The sequence below is a fragment of the Strix uralensis genome, chromosome 4 (assembly GCF_047716275.1).
Source record: "Strix uralensis isolate ZFMK-TIS-50842 chromosome 4, bStrUra1, whole genome shotgun sequence".
Lineage (NCBI taxonomy): Eukaryota > Metazoa > Chordata > Aves > Strigiformes > Strigidae > Strix > Strix uralensis.
Window position 1 is genome coordinate 37,636,862 of NC_133975.1, and position 15,451 is coordinate 37,652,312.

Here is a 15,451-nt window from a genome sequence, read left to right on the forward strand (position 1 = left end):
TGCCCTGTTAGAATACAGGTACTAAGCATGGCAAGTACATTTTGTAATCTACTAGCACTAGCAATCTGAGTTTTGCAGGAGATGAGACAAAATAAGCAATTTGATATATTAAGAGGAAAGGTCTCTGTTGAAAGTCCATGCCATGAAATTTGCAGTCACAGTGATCTTCTCCTAAATGTGAGTCTAACACACTCTTCAATTTCTTCTGTATTCATGAGTAAATGATGAGTCATGCTCACCTCTTATTAAAAGGACTTTCCCCAGGTATGACATGAGTGCTGTCAGCTCCGATGAGAAAACTGATACGGTCATAAAATGCTTTGGCAGCTTGCTGAGATGGCGACTGTTGGCTTTGGCTGATAATATCTTGGGGATCAGGTAGTCCACGACAGTAAGGCTGGTTTTGGCAAGAACTCTGCAAACAGCAGTCAGGATCCATACAGTCAACTAGCCCATCTGTTGGCAGAAATTCACACAAATGAACAAACTCTTCCTCCTGCCTCTTTGCATGTGAATGAGCCAGCCAGCAGAGACATTAAAAAAATTATGTAGTATGAAAGAATACTAACGATTAAGATTTTAATGAATTCACTTTCAATTAAGAAAAGATAGTTTGTTTCCACTGAATTCTTAAACTCCCATGGAAATCCATGCAAGCTGAGTACACTCAGTATCGCATATAAATTAAACCTATTTATTCAATACTCTTCTAAAAACATGTTGAACAAACCAGAAAATGAAGGCACTCAGGCTCTACATACACAGTTAACTTATAAATATTAAACATTTTAGGTGGGTCTAAGTAGCTTTTATCTGAGGTTATTTGGCTTGCTAGAGAAAAGAAACAAGTAACTCCCACTCGGCTGTTTTCCTGAAGTTTTTTAGCATATCTATGCTGCAAGTAGCTTTAAATATTTCACAACATTTATCAAGGTGGATTCCTTTATACCTTGGCAGAAAGATTTTGTTGCTAGTGGCAAAGGCAATTTCCACAACTATTTTGCATGAAAATGTATAAGAGAACAAAATCTGTATTTAACATTTAGATTTTATTCTGAATAAACTGATGAGGAATGCTGGCCAGTATAAACAAGATTTAAACACATGGGTGCTTTTATGCTTATGTGCTGAAATATTCACATATAATGAGCATTAGATCTGTCACATCACTGGAAATCTAATTTGGTGAAAGATCAAAATCAAGATCAAATTGATAACTACTAATTTGCTGTAAGTAAAGTCGAAACGAAAACGAGCCTGGAAATGTCAGCTACAGAAAATTTCTAGATGAATGTAATATGGTATCACATAGCTGATAATTGTTTCCCCAAAAGAACAGCAAGACTGAAATAGCTCAAACATTTTATTATTCCATTTAGATTTGAGAGGGAGCTTGCTTGCTGCATTAAACTGAAAAATATACCAATGCAGCACTTGGAGGAAGCCCATGACTGCTTCTCTCACAAAAGAATCTAGCTTTAGAGTAAAACTTCTTTCTGAAGGGAAAAATATAATTCATTTTTGTTCAATCATACGTTGAAAGAGTGTAAGTAAACAGAGATCTTCTAAAGGTATTCCTCTAAGGATTGCTGTGCTACGTGGATCAGTTAGAGGATTGGCAAAATAGTAAAAGACTGGGATTTCTATTCTTTTGCACATCTAAAATTCTTATTTAACTCAGCTGACATTGAAGTCAGTTCAGAGAAAATAAAAGGGATGAAAAAGTCATCGTTAAGTATATCAAAGTTTAAACTTTTTTAAGAGAAAAGAAAGAACATTGATTTTTCCTGGGATGAGGATACACCAGGGGGTTGTGCTGCCATTGAGATAGACCTCAACAGGCTGGAGAAATGGGCTGACAGGAACCTCATGCAGTTCAACAAAGAGAAGTGCAAAGTCCTGCACCTGGGAAGGAACAACCCCCCACACCAGTATGTGCTGGGGGACAACTGGCTACAAGGCAGCTTTGTGAGAAGACCCTGGGAGTCCTGGCGGACACCAAGTTGTACATGAGCCAGCAATGTGCCCTTGCAGCAAAGAAGGTGCCAGTGACATCCTGGGCTGCGTTAGGAGGAGTGTTGCCAGCAGGTCAAGGGAGGTGGTCCTTCCCCTCTACTCAGCACTCGTGAGGCCACACCTGGAGTGCTGGGTCCAAGCTGGGCTTTCCAGTACAAGAGAGACATGGACATTCTCTGGCCACGAAGATGGTTAAGGGATTGACACATCTCTCCTATTAGGAAAGGCTGAGAGACCTGAGACTGTTTAGCCTGGAGAAGAGAAGGCTCAGGGGAGGAATCTCATCAATGTTTAAAAAAGGTGTAAAAAAGACCACCTTTCGGTGGTGCTCAGCGAAAGGACAAGAGTCAGTGGGCACGGAAACACAGGAAATTCTGTCTAAACACAAGAAAAACTTTTTTTACTGTCAAAGTGGTCAGACAGGTTGCCCAGGGAAGTTGTGGAGTCTCTATTCTTGGAGATACTCAAAACCCAACTGGACATGGCCCTGAGCAACCTGCTCTAGTTGACTCTGCTTTTGAGCAGGGTGTGGGACTAGATGATTTCCAGAGGCCTTTCCAATCTGAAATCGACTGTGACTTAGGTGATTGTCTAGTCTCATTCTTGTACAATATGAAACCCTTTCCTAGCTGGTACCAACCTCCCTTGCTGGTTTTAATTCTAGAAGCCTGGATCAGCGTCAAAGCTGGGGGTACTGATGGTTAAAAGCATAGTTTTGGATTTTCATATCTCTGTATGGTCTCCCAGGCAATATTTGGTACAGTTGCCAAAGAAATGCTCAAATTTCATCATTCATCTTTGTTAGTTTATAAAAAGCAAATGTACATCTGGAGTATAGTCTGCAGGTCATAAAACTGCATGAGATTGACACCTTCTGAACTAATCAGCTGGAAATGCATTTTTACAAGCCTCTCTGCTAACATCAATCAGAGAAAGAATCTCATTTTCACCAGCCAAGATACAGGGATATGCTGTTTGTTATTTTTCTGGGGAGTTTATCAGCAACTTGCCCAGACGGGTGACGGATGGTTATGAATCTGGCTCCTTATAGCTTGAGAAAACATTTTTCATTCTTTCTCCGTACTTATGTGGCTAGAGCTATCTAGTACCTCTAAGTTGAGTACTCTATTGCACTGTGTGAAGCAGAGTAAAATCTTCTTTCTGAAATGGCTCTGCAAAATTATTGATGAATTTTGTTTAGCCTGAAAAATATGAGACTTAGCTCACACTGGCTTATCAGTTATATCACTCAAATATGATAGTGAAATTATAAAGAAAATGAAACTCCTACAGTCAGCTGGACAATCATTATCAGTCTCAGAAAGCTATTTTGTGCTTTTTTGTTCTAGATGTAAGTGGTTCTTCTATATACAGAAGATGTAATGACTACACTATTGTTTTCTTCCTCAGAAGCTAAAGTCTAGCTGTAAAAATCTTGACTAATGTTACTTCTCCCTTTGTTGCAAAATGCACAGAATTGCAATGGAGCATGGTCTGGTGATAAGAGCACTTATTTGGACTAATAAAACCCCCAAAACTTTAAATGAAAGGACTCAAGACAGTAGATTCCCACACTTATGGATGTCTAAAAAATGAGATGCATCAGTGGGTGAGCTTGCTTTTGAATTGAATTTAAAGGGTATGTATAAAACTGCTGGAAGGAAGAAAAATAGGGAGACAAAATTCCTGGGCACAAGTTATGCCAGTGTCAAGGGGAGACTGTGGCCAAGGACCTACATAAATCATTCTTGGTAAATAAGTTGATTGAGATTTTTTGTTGCCCAAATATACAATGAAGTGAAATTCGGTGTCTACATAGGAAGAATACAGTTCTGGAGCTATGATGCTTGCCATCCCACCAGGACAGTTTTGGTGACTGTGGCAAGAGGCTGGAAGGACAGAAAACTGTATTAACAAACCTCAGTTATCCTCACAAAGCTCAATTTTACAACAGGCTGTAATGAATGGACTCAATTACAGACACCAAAATGACTGCCTGTAGGAGCAGCTGGTCGGAAAAGCCACAAAAGCAGAAACAGCCCTTGATTTATTCCTGAGCAGTGCACAAGGACCTTGTTCAATGTTACTATTGCAGTATCTCTATAAGCATACCTATAGCGTACTCAAATTCAACATTCCTGCTGGAATATAAAGTGTCGAGCTCTAAATGAGCTGTCACTCCAGAAAGAAATCCTGGAGTCACCGTGGATAAGTGCTATGGATATATCAATCCAGCACTCCCCAGCAACCATAGATGCTAACAAAAAGCTGAAGAATAATGGAAGTGTTGGAGCACAAAGCAGAGAACATGAGCATGCCACTCTATCAGTCCTAATTCAAGCACAAACTTCCTGAAATTTCATGAGCTTGGGTTATCTTTGTACTTAGTAACCTTTCTGACATTCAGAACATCCTGTGGCAGTAATTTCCTACTTTAATTAGCAGCCTGCTAGTTACTGGCTTTGCTAGTGAAAGAAAATGTAAGTTCACATTTGTGCTATTATATTCTTTTGCTAAACATTTGCTATTAGCCACTATCAGAGAAGAGGCCCTGTTTAGGTAATCTTTAGGCTGAATTTGTACTACCCTGTGACAATTCTTATCAGGAGCATGCTATCCTAGCCCATGCAAGTAATTACAAAAATGCAGTAGTGCCAAGTATGCTTTACTTTATTACAGTATTTATTTTCATTTTAGTAATAAAAGAATATTAACAATCCCTTAAATCCTGCTGGTGGAAACCTGTAACTACTCTTAATAATTGGATAGGAGCTAATAAAAAGCAAACTTATAAAAAGATCTGTTCAATAAAGACCTACCTAAACTGAAGAGTAAACAGCTTATTCTTCCTACAGTGATGATAAAAAATGGCCCACTTTGTTAAAGTATAATAGTGACACGTTCTTCCCAAGTAAAGAAGTTAGGTTTATTCTACCCACAGATGATTCTGACTCCCCCTCTCCCCACAAAGTCATTAAGAGTTTCATTCAGCCTAAGGTCTGCTTGATGCACACACATTCCTTGTAGGTTGCTAAAATGCAAAGAAAATTCTGTATTTTATTATCCAAATCAAACACATGGAAAAATAAAGAGTGATCCTTAAAGAGAAAGGAAATGGTCTGAAATACTCTCAGAAATCTGTATTAAAAGAAATGAGTAATAATCATCCCCATCATATGTCGATAGTATCTAGAAGGGAAAATGATCAAGTATGCCTTGATGTCATCGGCATTTCCTATGGAGAATATTCCCATTGAGGTCCTTGGGATGCTCATGCTGACAGAATTTGAACAATCCCAGAAAGAGCTAAGAATCAAAGGAACAGCAGACACTGTTATTAATGAATTAGACTCATATTAATATATTAAATATATTTTATCCAGTGTAGGATGAAACATAAACATTAACCACAGCATATCAGTTAGCTAACAACAAAGATAACTTTAATCATATAACCACAGAGCCTAGTGCGATGTAAATCACACTACCTGCAGTCACTGTATAAATTCAGCGTAAGTGCTCAGATAACCTAATCTCTGACAATAAACAAATACAGCAGAGGCATCCTTGCGCCATTCCCTGTAGCTGTCTGGAATTTGAATGGCTTGCTAGAGAGATTAGTGGGCTGATTGCAGGTACTATTGGAAAGGGAAGAAACACTGCTTCTCTCTCCAGGTGGGTTTCTGGCAAAGAAAGGTTCTGTTTGGTGTGCTTCCTGTTTTTAGTTTAATTTAATTGTTTTATTTTAACCCTTTTCCTCAGGCACTAGTCAAAGACTGAAGTCAGTATGTTTTGTACTGAAGCATAAATTAAAATAAGGTCCACTGAAAGAGAAATGTCAGTGACAAATAGCATTATATAGGTCAATCATAGCAAAACAACTGTTTGGCCAATCCCTTCCTCATACATTGCTGCATAATGTCTGTAAAGGAAATAATGGAAAAAAAATGAGAGGAAAAAAGCAACAAAACACCAGCATTAGACTTTTTTTTTACAACATTGTCCTTTCTTCTTGAAGTTTAAGTCATCCTTCTGCTCCAATTCCTTGTTCTTTTTCCCTTTTCCTCACAGCTATTACTGTTTTCAGTCTGAAGGAGCATCTTCTTCTCCCTTGTTCTGTTTATGTGCATTCCTGTTCACCTTGCTCCTTTTCCTCCTACTGCTCTATTATCTGCTCTTGACTCTCCCTCTGGTATCATGTCCTTCTATTATCTTTTATATCTACTGAATCTGTTTTAGTCTATCACTGGGCTTTCAACATTTTTTCCCTACACGACCTATTTTTTTATTCCAAGTTGTTTATGCTCTAACCTAGTTTCTCCTCCTCCTTGTTTTGTCTCTTTTCATGCTTGCAGGGTTCTCTTCTTTACGTTCATAATTCCCTGGCCCACCTTAACTTAATTCTCCAAACAGCACATCTCTGAATGGAAATGCTATGGCTAATAGTTCCTCTCGCTCCCTTCCTACATGCAGAAATTCAGCTTCATGCTAGCTCAGATTGCGCATACCAGATTGTGTCAGATTCTTTAGGCCTCTGAATGTGCAAAACTGACTCAAAATATTCAATATGTAATGGAGAAGGATGACAAATCAAATGACATGTAAAGCAATAAACAGCAGCACTGTTTTAACTGTGTTTGTTATTTTCCTTGGGAAGTAAATGCTGTTGTTATTTATAGTTTGTGATGTCTAAGATCCCACCTGCAGTTGGGATATGAGAGCAAACAGTCAACCAGCAATGGCAAAGGCATACACAGTCAAAAACTGAAAACCAAAGTCACAGATGACTTTATCATCATCCAGAGGCCCTAATGGAGTTTCTTATCTCTGCTCTGAATCTGAAGGTATTAAACAAAAAAGAGTTGAGAGAAGGGAAAGAAAGACAATAAAAGCATTATGCTGATCTAATATTTAACTGCATTCACGTTTAGTCTTGTTTTTGTGGGGTTTTTTTGTGTGATTCTGGAGCTATGCCAAAGTCACAGCCCCTTTACCTTCCCTACCCTACGATGATGATTGCAGATTGATTTCTTAAGTCAACAGTCCTGCCTGCATCTCACTGCAGATTGTTACCTGTCACCTAGATGACAGACTGCAGAAAAGCAAGCCAAAAAAAAGAAAGACTTCGGGGAGCATCCTGTCAGTTATCTGAGCATTCACAGGCTATGGAGGGATAAGATCTCTGGCAACCTGATCTCTGGGACAAGACTGGGCAACCAGTTGTTTCCAGCAATAATATCAGAGGTCAAAATGTAAATTCCCCATTCAGCCTTTTCTCTTGGGATAATTTCCTTGTGAGGTCACTGAAAATTTGAACTCCTTTCTTTTTTCCCCCCCTCCACTACAGTTCACCGAATTGAGACTACGTTATATTCCAATATAAAAGAACATTGCAGGGAAACTAAGGTGACACTCATCATTTTCTAAGTACATATCTCACCTGTCATAATCAGCTTGTAAGGCTTTGCTGATACACCATATAAAAGCACTGAATAGTGAAGCATATTTTTACAGGCATAAAAGCTAGCAAAATGCATGTATGGTTCTCATGGCAGTATTTAATCACCTGACTGTAAAATCTCTGTTCCTCAACACATTCTCCCCAGTGTTAAAGATCCGGTTGGTATATCTTACCTCCTTCGTTGTCCTTACTGTCAGTGCAGAGAGTTTCCATGGCTACGTCACAGCCCGCTCCCCTCCATCCTGGCTGGCAGACGCAGTGCCAGCCATTTTGGTCCAGCGTGCACCTCCCATTGCTGTTGCACAAGCCAGGGCAGCCCTCTGTTGAAACAGACAAAAAAGAAAAATCACAATTGATTTAAATATTACAATTATATAAAAAGAAAAAAAAAATACAAACAAGGGACACTTACTGGGAACAGGCCTTAAGAACAGCACAAATACTGTAATTGCACATGGAGTGGAACAGCAACATTACCCGGGGAACGTAATTCTTAACAAAGTGGCATCTTTGATTGGCCTGACACTTGAGACACCACTTACCTGTACAGGCAGGAAATAAATGCACCAATCCTCTAAATACCTGCAGGCCAGACAAAATTGTTTGGTTTTTTGATTTTTTTTTTTTTTTTTGGCAAAGTAACAAGAGATGAGTGCATAGTGCAAACACAGCTGTGTAAAATGATACATTTTTCTGTGCTCATAGAATAGATCATTATTTGCTCTATGCAGTATTGGTTACTTACTGGCACAAATGTTTAAGCTCCCTGTTACTATGAACAAATCCCTCCAAATTCTTAAGTAGGAAAATGGGTATGATTTTAGGCATGTAATAAAAGAGAACATTAACTTTATCTGGTCTCAGAGTTGCCGTATATTCATGTGAAATTACAGTGTGTTAAATAATTGCACAAAGTATAGGCCAGTTTTAATGACTATACTTTATGCCAAAAATACATTCCTTTTCACAGAATAAGCAAAGCCCAGGAAATAGTGAAGCAGCTTAGCATCTATTCTAACAAACATTAGGATTCAGGCTGCATACGGATGGGACAGGACCAACAGGATTTCCAACTAAATGTAATAGCTGTGCGTATTTGATTACTTAGGACGGACAAAATGAAATACCATAAGGACCACAATAAAACATTGATAGACTGAACAAAAACACGGTAGTGACGTGCTTCAAGACAGATAGCAGAGAGTGATTTTTTGTGACAATCTCCCTAAGGCTTTTGTGCTGTTACCTTTATATCCTATCTTGTCTGCTTTTATGGCCAAGGAGGGAAAATTTGGGAAACAATTAAAATAATTTAATATATCCAAAATCGATAATTGTTTTCAGTCTAACATTGCATTTAAAAAAAACAGTATCTGTCACTTTCTAGTGATGAAATCTGGCATGCAGCCAACATGATCTGTATGAGGATGACACACTATAAATATGTAGACTTTGGTGTTCCTTATCTATGACTATGATAAGACACTGACAGAAGCAAGTACAGATATGGCACTACATATCTTATGAGAAGGTGGCTACAAATCAGATATTTTTGGACCCTACAGTTTTCTGTAAACGTTTATCCAAAAATCCTAAGTAACTGGCTAAACACTTCTTCACTTTGTAGAACTACTATCTTTGTGAACTAATCTACTGACCCATTTTGGTTAAGCTTAGTTGAGCTTGGACCAGTCTTTCAGAATAGTCTGTTTTTTTCTTCTACAGACTTTTGAATTTACTGACTCCTTTCAGCCCACGTAGCTCCAAATTACAAATATTAATAGGAAAATAGTTATAAAGGTTGCTTAACTCTTGTCAAATTACTCTTAGAAGGCAGAGAATCAGGAAAACTTCTTGTGAGGGAGGATGGTGATGCTACAGTTACGGATATATTGTGCCATCATGCCAGGCTGAGATTAATCTTGCTACTCTTATTCTTTCAGACTATAGCTGCTAATAGTATTTGTTGACATATTGAGAGCTTTTTTTTCTCTTAATCTTTCTTCTGTTTAATTTATGGATCACTTACGTATTTAATTGCAATACTGACAGAGCATTTTTGGAGTCAACTGGGTACACTCAAGACTTATTGTGTGAAAGCCTGGATATTGCCATGAATATTGCCATATTCTAACAAAAAAACCACAAATAAGGAATAGAGAAAGATACTCAGGGAAAGAGGGGTAGGAATATTTTAAACATTTTTCTCAATCAATTTTTCACCATAACTGAAGATACAAGAATCTTTGCTGTTTCATGTTAGGCTTTTGCATCCTCGAACCTTTTAATTGAAAATGTTGCATAGAGTATACAAGATTTTTCTAGCTTCATACAAAATACAAGTCATAATTTCCTATAGATTTTCTACATTCAGATAAACAAAAGCTTAAAAGCCTAAGGTATTCTATTGATCTGTCAATATATAAGCACACACATATCTATAATTAATCTGTTCTTTAGAACTAATGACACTTGTTCTGTGACAAGAGTATTGCTTTGCTTTGTTTACTAAATATTTACACTTTTGTAGGTAGAGTTCCAATGACCAAACTAACAAAGAAAAAGCACCAAACAGCAAATGAATACTATCTTCAGTTTTTGGTTCAAACAAAATCTAATACATGTATACAGTTTGTATATAAATGTATAATTACTGATAAAATGTTATTATGTAACATAAGCAAGATTTCATTTTTAATTTGAGATGAAAGTCATATGAGTTAAATCTATAATCCATGGAATGTATGTAAGAGAAGATTCTTTTGCCCAGACTAATACATTTGTAACTATATATTCATATAAAAAAAGTACATGTAGGCATAGGCATGTCATCAAAGAGCAAATATACAGTACCTTTCACTATCTTATCCAAATAGTGAGCTTGAGAATTAAAAGAAAAAAAAAAAACAGACAGACATTTCAGAAGTGTCACATAAAACAAGAACTGTTCAGAATTCACATGCAAATCAAGCAGGTGCACCTGACATGAGAGGTCTTACATTACAAAATGAAAACGTATTTCAAAGCTTTTAAAAATGCAAGAAATTCTCTTTTCAGCAAACATCGTCATGATTCAATGAAACTATTTTAGAAAGGAGATCTGCAGAAAAAAGAGATGCTACCTTTCTGAGAGTACGTTTTTCTTCTGACTTCACATGCTTTGATTTCATATAATCAAAGCTAGTTAAAAAATTCCATTTTCATCTCAACGTAAGAGTAATTACTTAGTTTATAAGCTTTAAAACACTGACTATACTGGAAGATCTTTGATTTGCAGGTCATGTATGACTCTGACAGCATAACCAGCACATTATCTTAATTCTGATTGGATTAACAGGATTTTTAGGAGGAATAGTTTTCTTCTGCTTCAATTCAGCCACAGTTATTCTTCCAAGCACACACACCAAGAATGTGAAATAAGAATGTGAAATTAGGTCATATATGTGGGGTGGAAGAGGGAGTAGTGGGATTAGTAGCGTGGTGATCCATTTCATGTGGAAAAAACTGTTGAAAATTAACCTTAGGCTTTAGATGTATAAAAATAATAACATGGTATATCCAAGAATAGCAAGACTTTTTTTTCATAAGTTATGACACTTAAAATTTCACAAAAAATTTGAGGAGGCAGATGGATGAATGACAGACAGAGCACAAGATGGATTTAAAGCAGCAGGCACTACTTTTAATATCTGAAATACAGCAGAGATGGGTTATACGTTCCCTCCTTACTTTCAGGAAACAGACATCAACTGCAGTTGTGTTGAATGGGTTAATGTCATATAGCAAAACTACATAGGACAGGTCCATTGCAGGCTACCAAGCCCAGCCACCAGCACATAAGGTGATGGGATATTACAGACCATTGCAGTAGGGACACACCAAGCTGAGTCAACAATGGATTCAATCCCATTTTGGGTGTGAACAAGGTCTCTCTGCAGAGCCCTCAGGGGCTCTCTTACTTTCAAAATCTGACCTTTTCTAAATCCCTGATGGATGATGGCCCCTGCCTGGCAAGTACTCTGTCACTTGCTATTATCCCTCAACTTTGTGTATTGGATGGGTGAGAAAGGCATTTCCAACCATGGCCTTTTCTCCAGTATGGATGAACAGGAAAAAGCTCTTCCTGAGTCCAAGGAGGAAGCTGAGGAGATATGTAGTCTCATAGAAGCCACAGTCACTGCTACAACTAAGAGGCGGAAACTTTCTAGTCCCTCTCTTTTGAAGAAAGTGTCAGGTGTCCACTGCACAGTTGTGCTTGTTTTGTTTTTTTTTTCTATAATGCTAAGGTTAAAGGGAGACAAAGTAAGAAGATGAAAACATCAATTACAGAACATTTAGAACAGCAGCAACAAACTAAGTAGCTTTTCACATTAACCACAAACAAAAAGAAAAGTGATACAGCTGCATTTCAGGGTGGATCAAATTCTTCTCTTACTCATCCAATATAATTAATTCCCCTTGCTCCTACACAGCTGCTCTTAGAACACAGTGTAGTACGCGTGGAGGAAAAATCAAGCTTTATTTCATAAAATGGAAGCAATAAAGTCTGTCTGGGGAATGCATCTGTCCACCAGTGAAACATTAAATGCCTCTACAAATGTAGGGACAGACAAACAAAACAACATAAAAAACCCCTCCTAGGCAACTGAAAATAGTCCCTGCAATCCAAGGTCCCCACATGCTATTTCCTTTCAGAAATCCGATCTGCACTAAAAAAAACATTTAAGAAAATGCTCTTTAAGATTTCTTGTATCCAGTAGTCTTAAAAGAAGTCAGTTCAAGACCATAAAACTATAAAACTCAGAAAACAAGTTCTACCTTCCAGCAACCTTTTACTCATGGTCAGTTGACATTAAGGACGATGTTAGAAACTATTTTGGTTAACATGCAGCATCCTGAAAGAATCAAAAAGCAGAAAACGAGTGACCAAAAATAGCATAACTTTGTGGTGAAGTTTAGCCATGCTTTCTTACTGCAACTGAAACAGGAATAAACCCAACTCTGTGTGGAAGTACAAAATACAAGACTTTTTCTCTCTGTATAGAGAATTCTTGGTGGGATTTGGAGCATTTCAGTAGGATGGAGCACCTCAGCAAGTACTCCTAGGCAAGATATTTACACATCTAGCACATGTGGGTTATGTTAAGTCCTTAAAAAGTCTAATTATAGACCAGGCAATATACCTATAAGGGTTGTCTTGCAGGGTTTAAGACTATGAAGTTTAAAATCTTGCTATTATTTCCAGGAGTAGAGGAAGTTCACATAGCTCCAAATGGAATAAAGAAAAACAAAAATGAAGATATAAAATTTGTACATTTTCTAGGATAGTCAAAATCCAAGAAGATGTAAATCGCATTCAAAAATCATACAACATAAAATATAAATTATGTTATCAGTGTGTGTGGATATTTATATAAATGTGGCAGATAAACGTATTTTACAAAGAACTGATAAGAGTCAGGCAAATTCACATTTAACATGGCATATTTCATAACCAGTCAGAACTCTGATTTTTTTTTTTTTTATTTAATGTCTCCCATTAGTTTCCTATCAGAGATGTAAGTCAGTGTCTTCCTTATTTGTATGCTACTTCCTCCAGGTATGACAGAATAGCCACAGAATAAAAGCACATATTAAATCCATTTATCCCAATCAGCTCCTGTTTAAATCAGCATGAGTCACATACCCATTGATTTGATGTTCCTTAATTGGTACTTTTAACACTGCTTTATTCTGATTATTCTGTCATAAAGGATAACAGTGACATGCCTCTAAATACTGTACAGGAAATTTATATTTCTATTAGTTTACATTATTATCCTCCACCAGACATCTTCACCCATCATAATCTTTGTAACCTGTACACCAGGCTACAACATGCCACATATTTTTTGCAGTGTATATATAGTCTCATTACAGTGTCAACTCAACAGCTCCACAGGAGTCACGAGTTACTTTGCTATAAGAGCAGAATTTGACCTCATAGCACCACCAGACTTGAAGCAAAAATACAAAAGAATGTGAGCAAGGCCATGTTGATAGAGATCTGCCTAAATTAAATCTATTTTAAGGTTTTTTTGCTTCCTACACCTTGAAAGTGTGAGCTGAACCCTTGACTCCTCTCCACTAATACTATCAGCTTTCTCCCTTCCTTTACTGCATTTCAGCGTCTCCCTCTAAAAGAAAACAGAAAGGAGAAATTAGAGAGAAGAGAGCCAAAGGGGGAAGAAAAAAAATAAAGATGATGAAGAAACAATTTCAGTATGCAGCAACAATGAAGAATGCTGTTCTGTCCCTCTTCATGCAAACTCTGCTTTGCTTACTCTCTTCATCTCCCACAGTTCAGTATAGCAATGACCATTCACTGGCGAATGACTGCATACTTAGCTCTGCTGCTAACACATACTTCATGCTCTCAGACACTGATCTTCTACAGGAAGATGTGAACAACATGTCTTGCATCAGTCATGCTTACACTTCTACATAACCTTGCACCAAGTGTCATATAAGAAGGTAACAGGTAAAAATGCCATCTTAATTTCTTGGTAGAAAAACTGACTGTAAGCAAACTGTGGTATGTTGATAATATTACACTGTTTCCCTTAGTCTTTCTATACATTTATCTATTTATTTAGAGTTAGAAAGTTTTAATAGCTTTGCTTAACGTTTTCATTAATTTTTAATATTTGTATAAAACTTTGTTTACAATCCATATGACAAACCAAAAAAAACACATTACAAGAATATAATGAGTGGCCAAGCCAAATACTCAAAATCTAGACAATGCTGAGTTTATGTCTACCTGTGCAATTTTTATACCCTTCTTCCTTCGTCAATGTACAGAGCTGACAGTCCTCATTCAGCACTCATTCTCTCATCTCATGAACAACGAATGGCTGATGCCTTACTAGCAGGCACGCCATGATAACCTAAACAAAGTAGTAACTGTTTTCTTATAGACTTTTCTATCATCTTTCTCCCTAAGTCAAAGTTATTTAGTATAGTATCTTCACACTACTGGTGTGAACAGAAAATGTATTCTTATCACTTTTTACCAGCGAATAACTAAAGCATAGAAAGATTAAAGTGAGAAGTCTCCATCCACTTGGCTGCAGACACATACGATGTGATTTTCCAGAATACTTAGAATTATATAGGATTCCATACAGAAACCAGCATTTTAGCAATTCACACACAAACAAGTCAGGTCCCCAGAAAATGAAGAACAGTCAGAGGACACTCTTTTAAAGTTTGCCTTTGTGAATGACTAACAGAAAATACATGGTAGAAGCAAGGGTGGAATCCTGTTCTTCAAAATCATTCTTAACCAGATCATCCTATGCACCAGTCTCTGGCACAAATGAAGCGGAGTTTTTGCATGTGACAGCCCTTCGCAGCCTTGCAACATTCTTAAATCAGGTTCATCAGGTGCAGAGGGAAAAGTAGTTAAAGATAATGCTTTTACTCTCAAATTGTGACTAAAAAAAGCCACGCATCCATATGCAATTTCTGAGGAGCTCCATACCTCTACCAGAAAACTTACACGAATCCAGAATTCATAAAATTTTAATGCCACTGTTCTAGCCTGTCTTCAGAGCGGTTCACTCATGTCAAATTCATCATCCACTACAGCCTTTCTGAGTCTCTTCTGCCTAGTGAGCTGCTTCCTAACTTGAATTTGTGCAGTTGATTATTCTTACTTAAGCGCAGAACTCGGCATTTGTTGAATTGCACCTTATTTTTCTGCATAGCCTGTGCTATTTGTTAAAGTAATTTTAAATTCTTGTCCTGTCTTCCAAAGTGCTTGGGGGCAGCGGGCTTTGGTATCATTTGCAAATGTAATTCTCTCTATTCATCACTGAATAGTACTGAAAGCACATGTTCTTCCACTGTAAGCAGCTCATGGTCGTCATCCTTTCTCTGAATTTATAAGAACCTTGTCTTAGACATACCATATGTTCAGAGCATTGCTGC

The 15,451-nt window shown here is 37.4% G+C and overlaps 1 protein-coding gene across 1 annotated transcript in view; it reads right to left on the bottom strand.

The window, feature by feature from the left end:
• TENM3 (teneurin transmembrane protein 3) overlaps nt 1–15,451 on the bottom strand; it is a 363,886-nt gene that overhangs the window by 57,089 nt on the left and 291,346 nt on the right. The window contains exons 15-18 of the mRNA XM_074866418.1: nt 10,331–10,357; nt 8,724–8,744; nt 7,651–7,797; nt 240–456 (exon numbers count right to left, since the gene is read on the bottom strand). Of these exons, the coding sequence (XP_074722519.1) occupies nt 240–456; nt 7,651–7,797; nt 8,724–8,744; nt 10,331–10,357 (412 nt within the window). The remainder of the gene's footprint in view (nt 1–239; nt 457–7,650; nt 7,798–8,723; nt 8,745–10,330; nt 10,358–15,451) is intronic.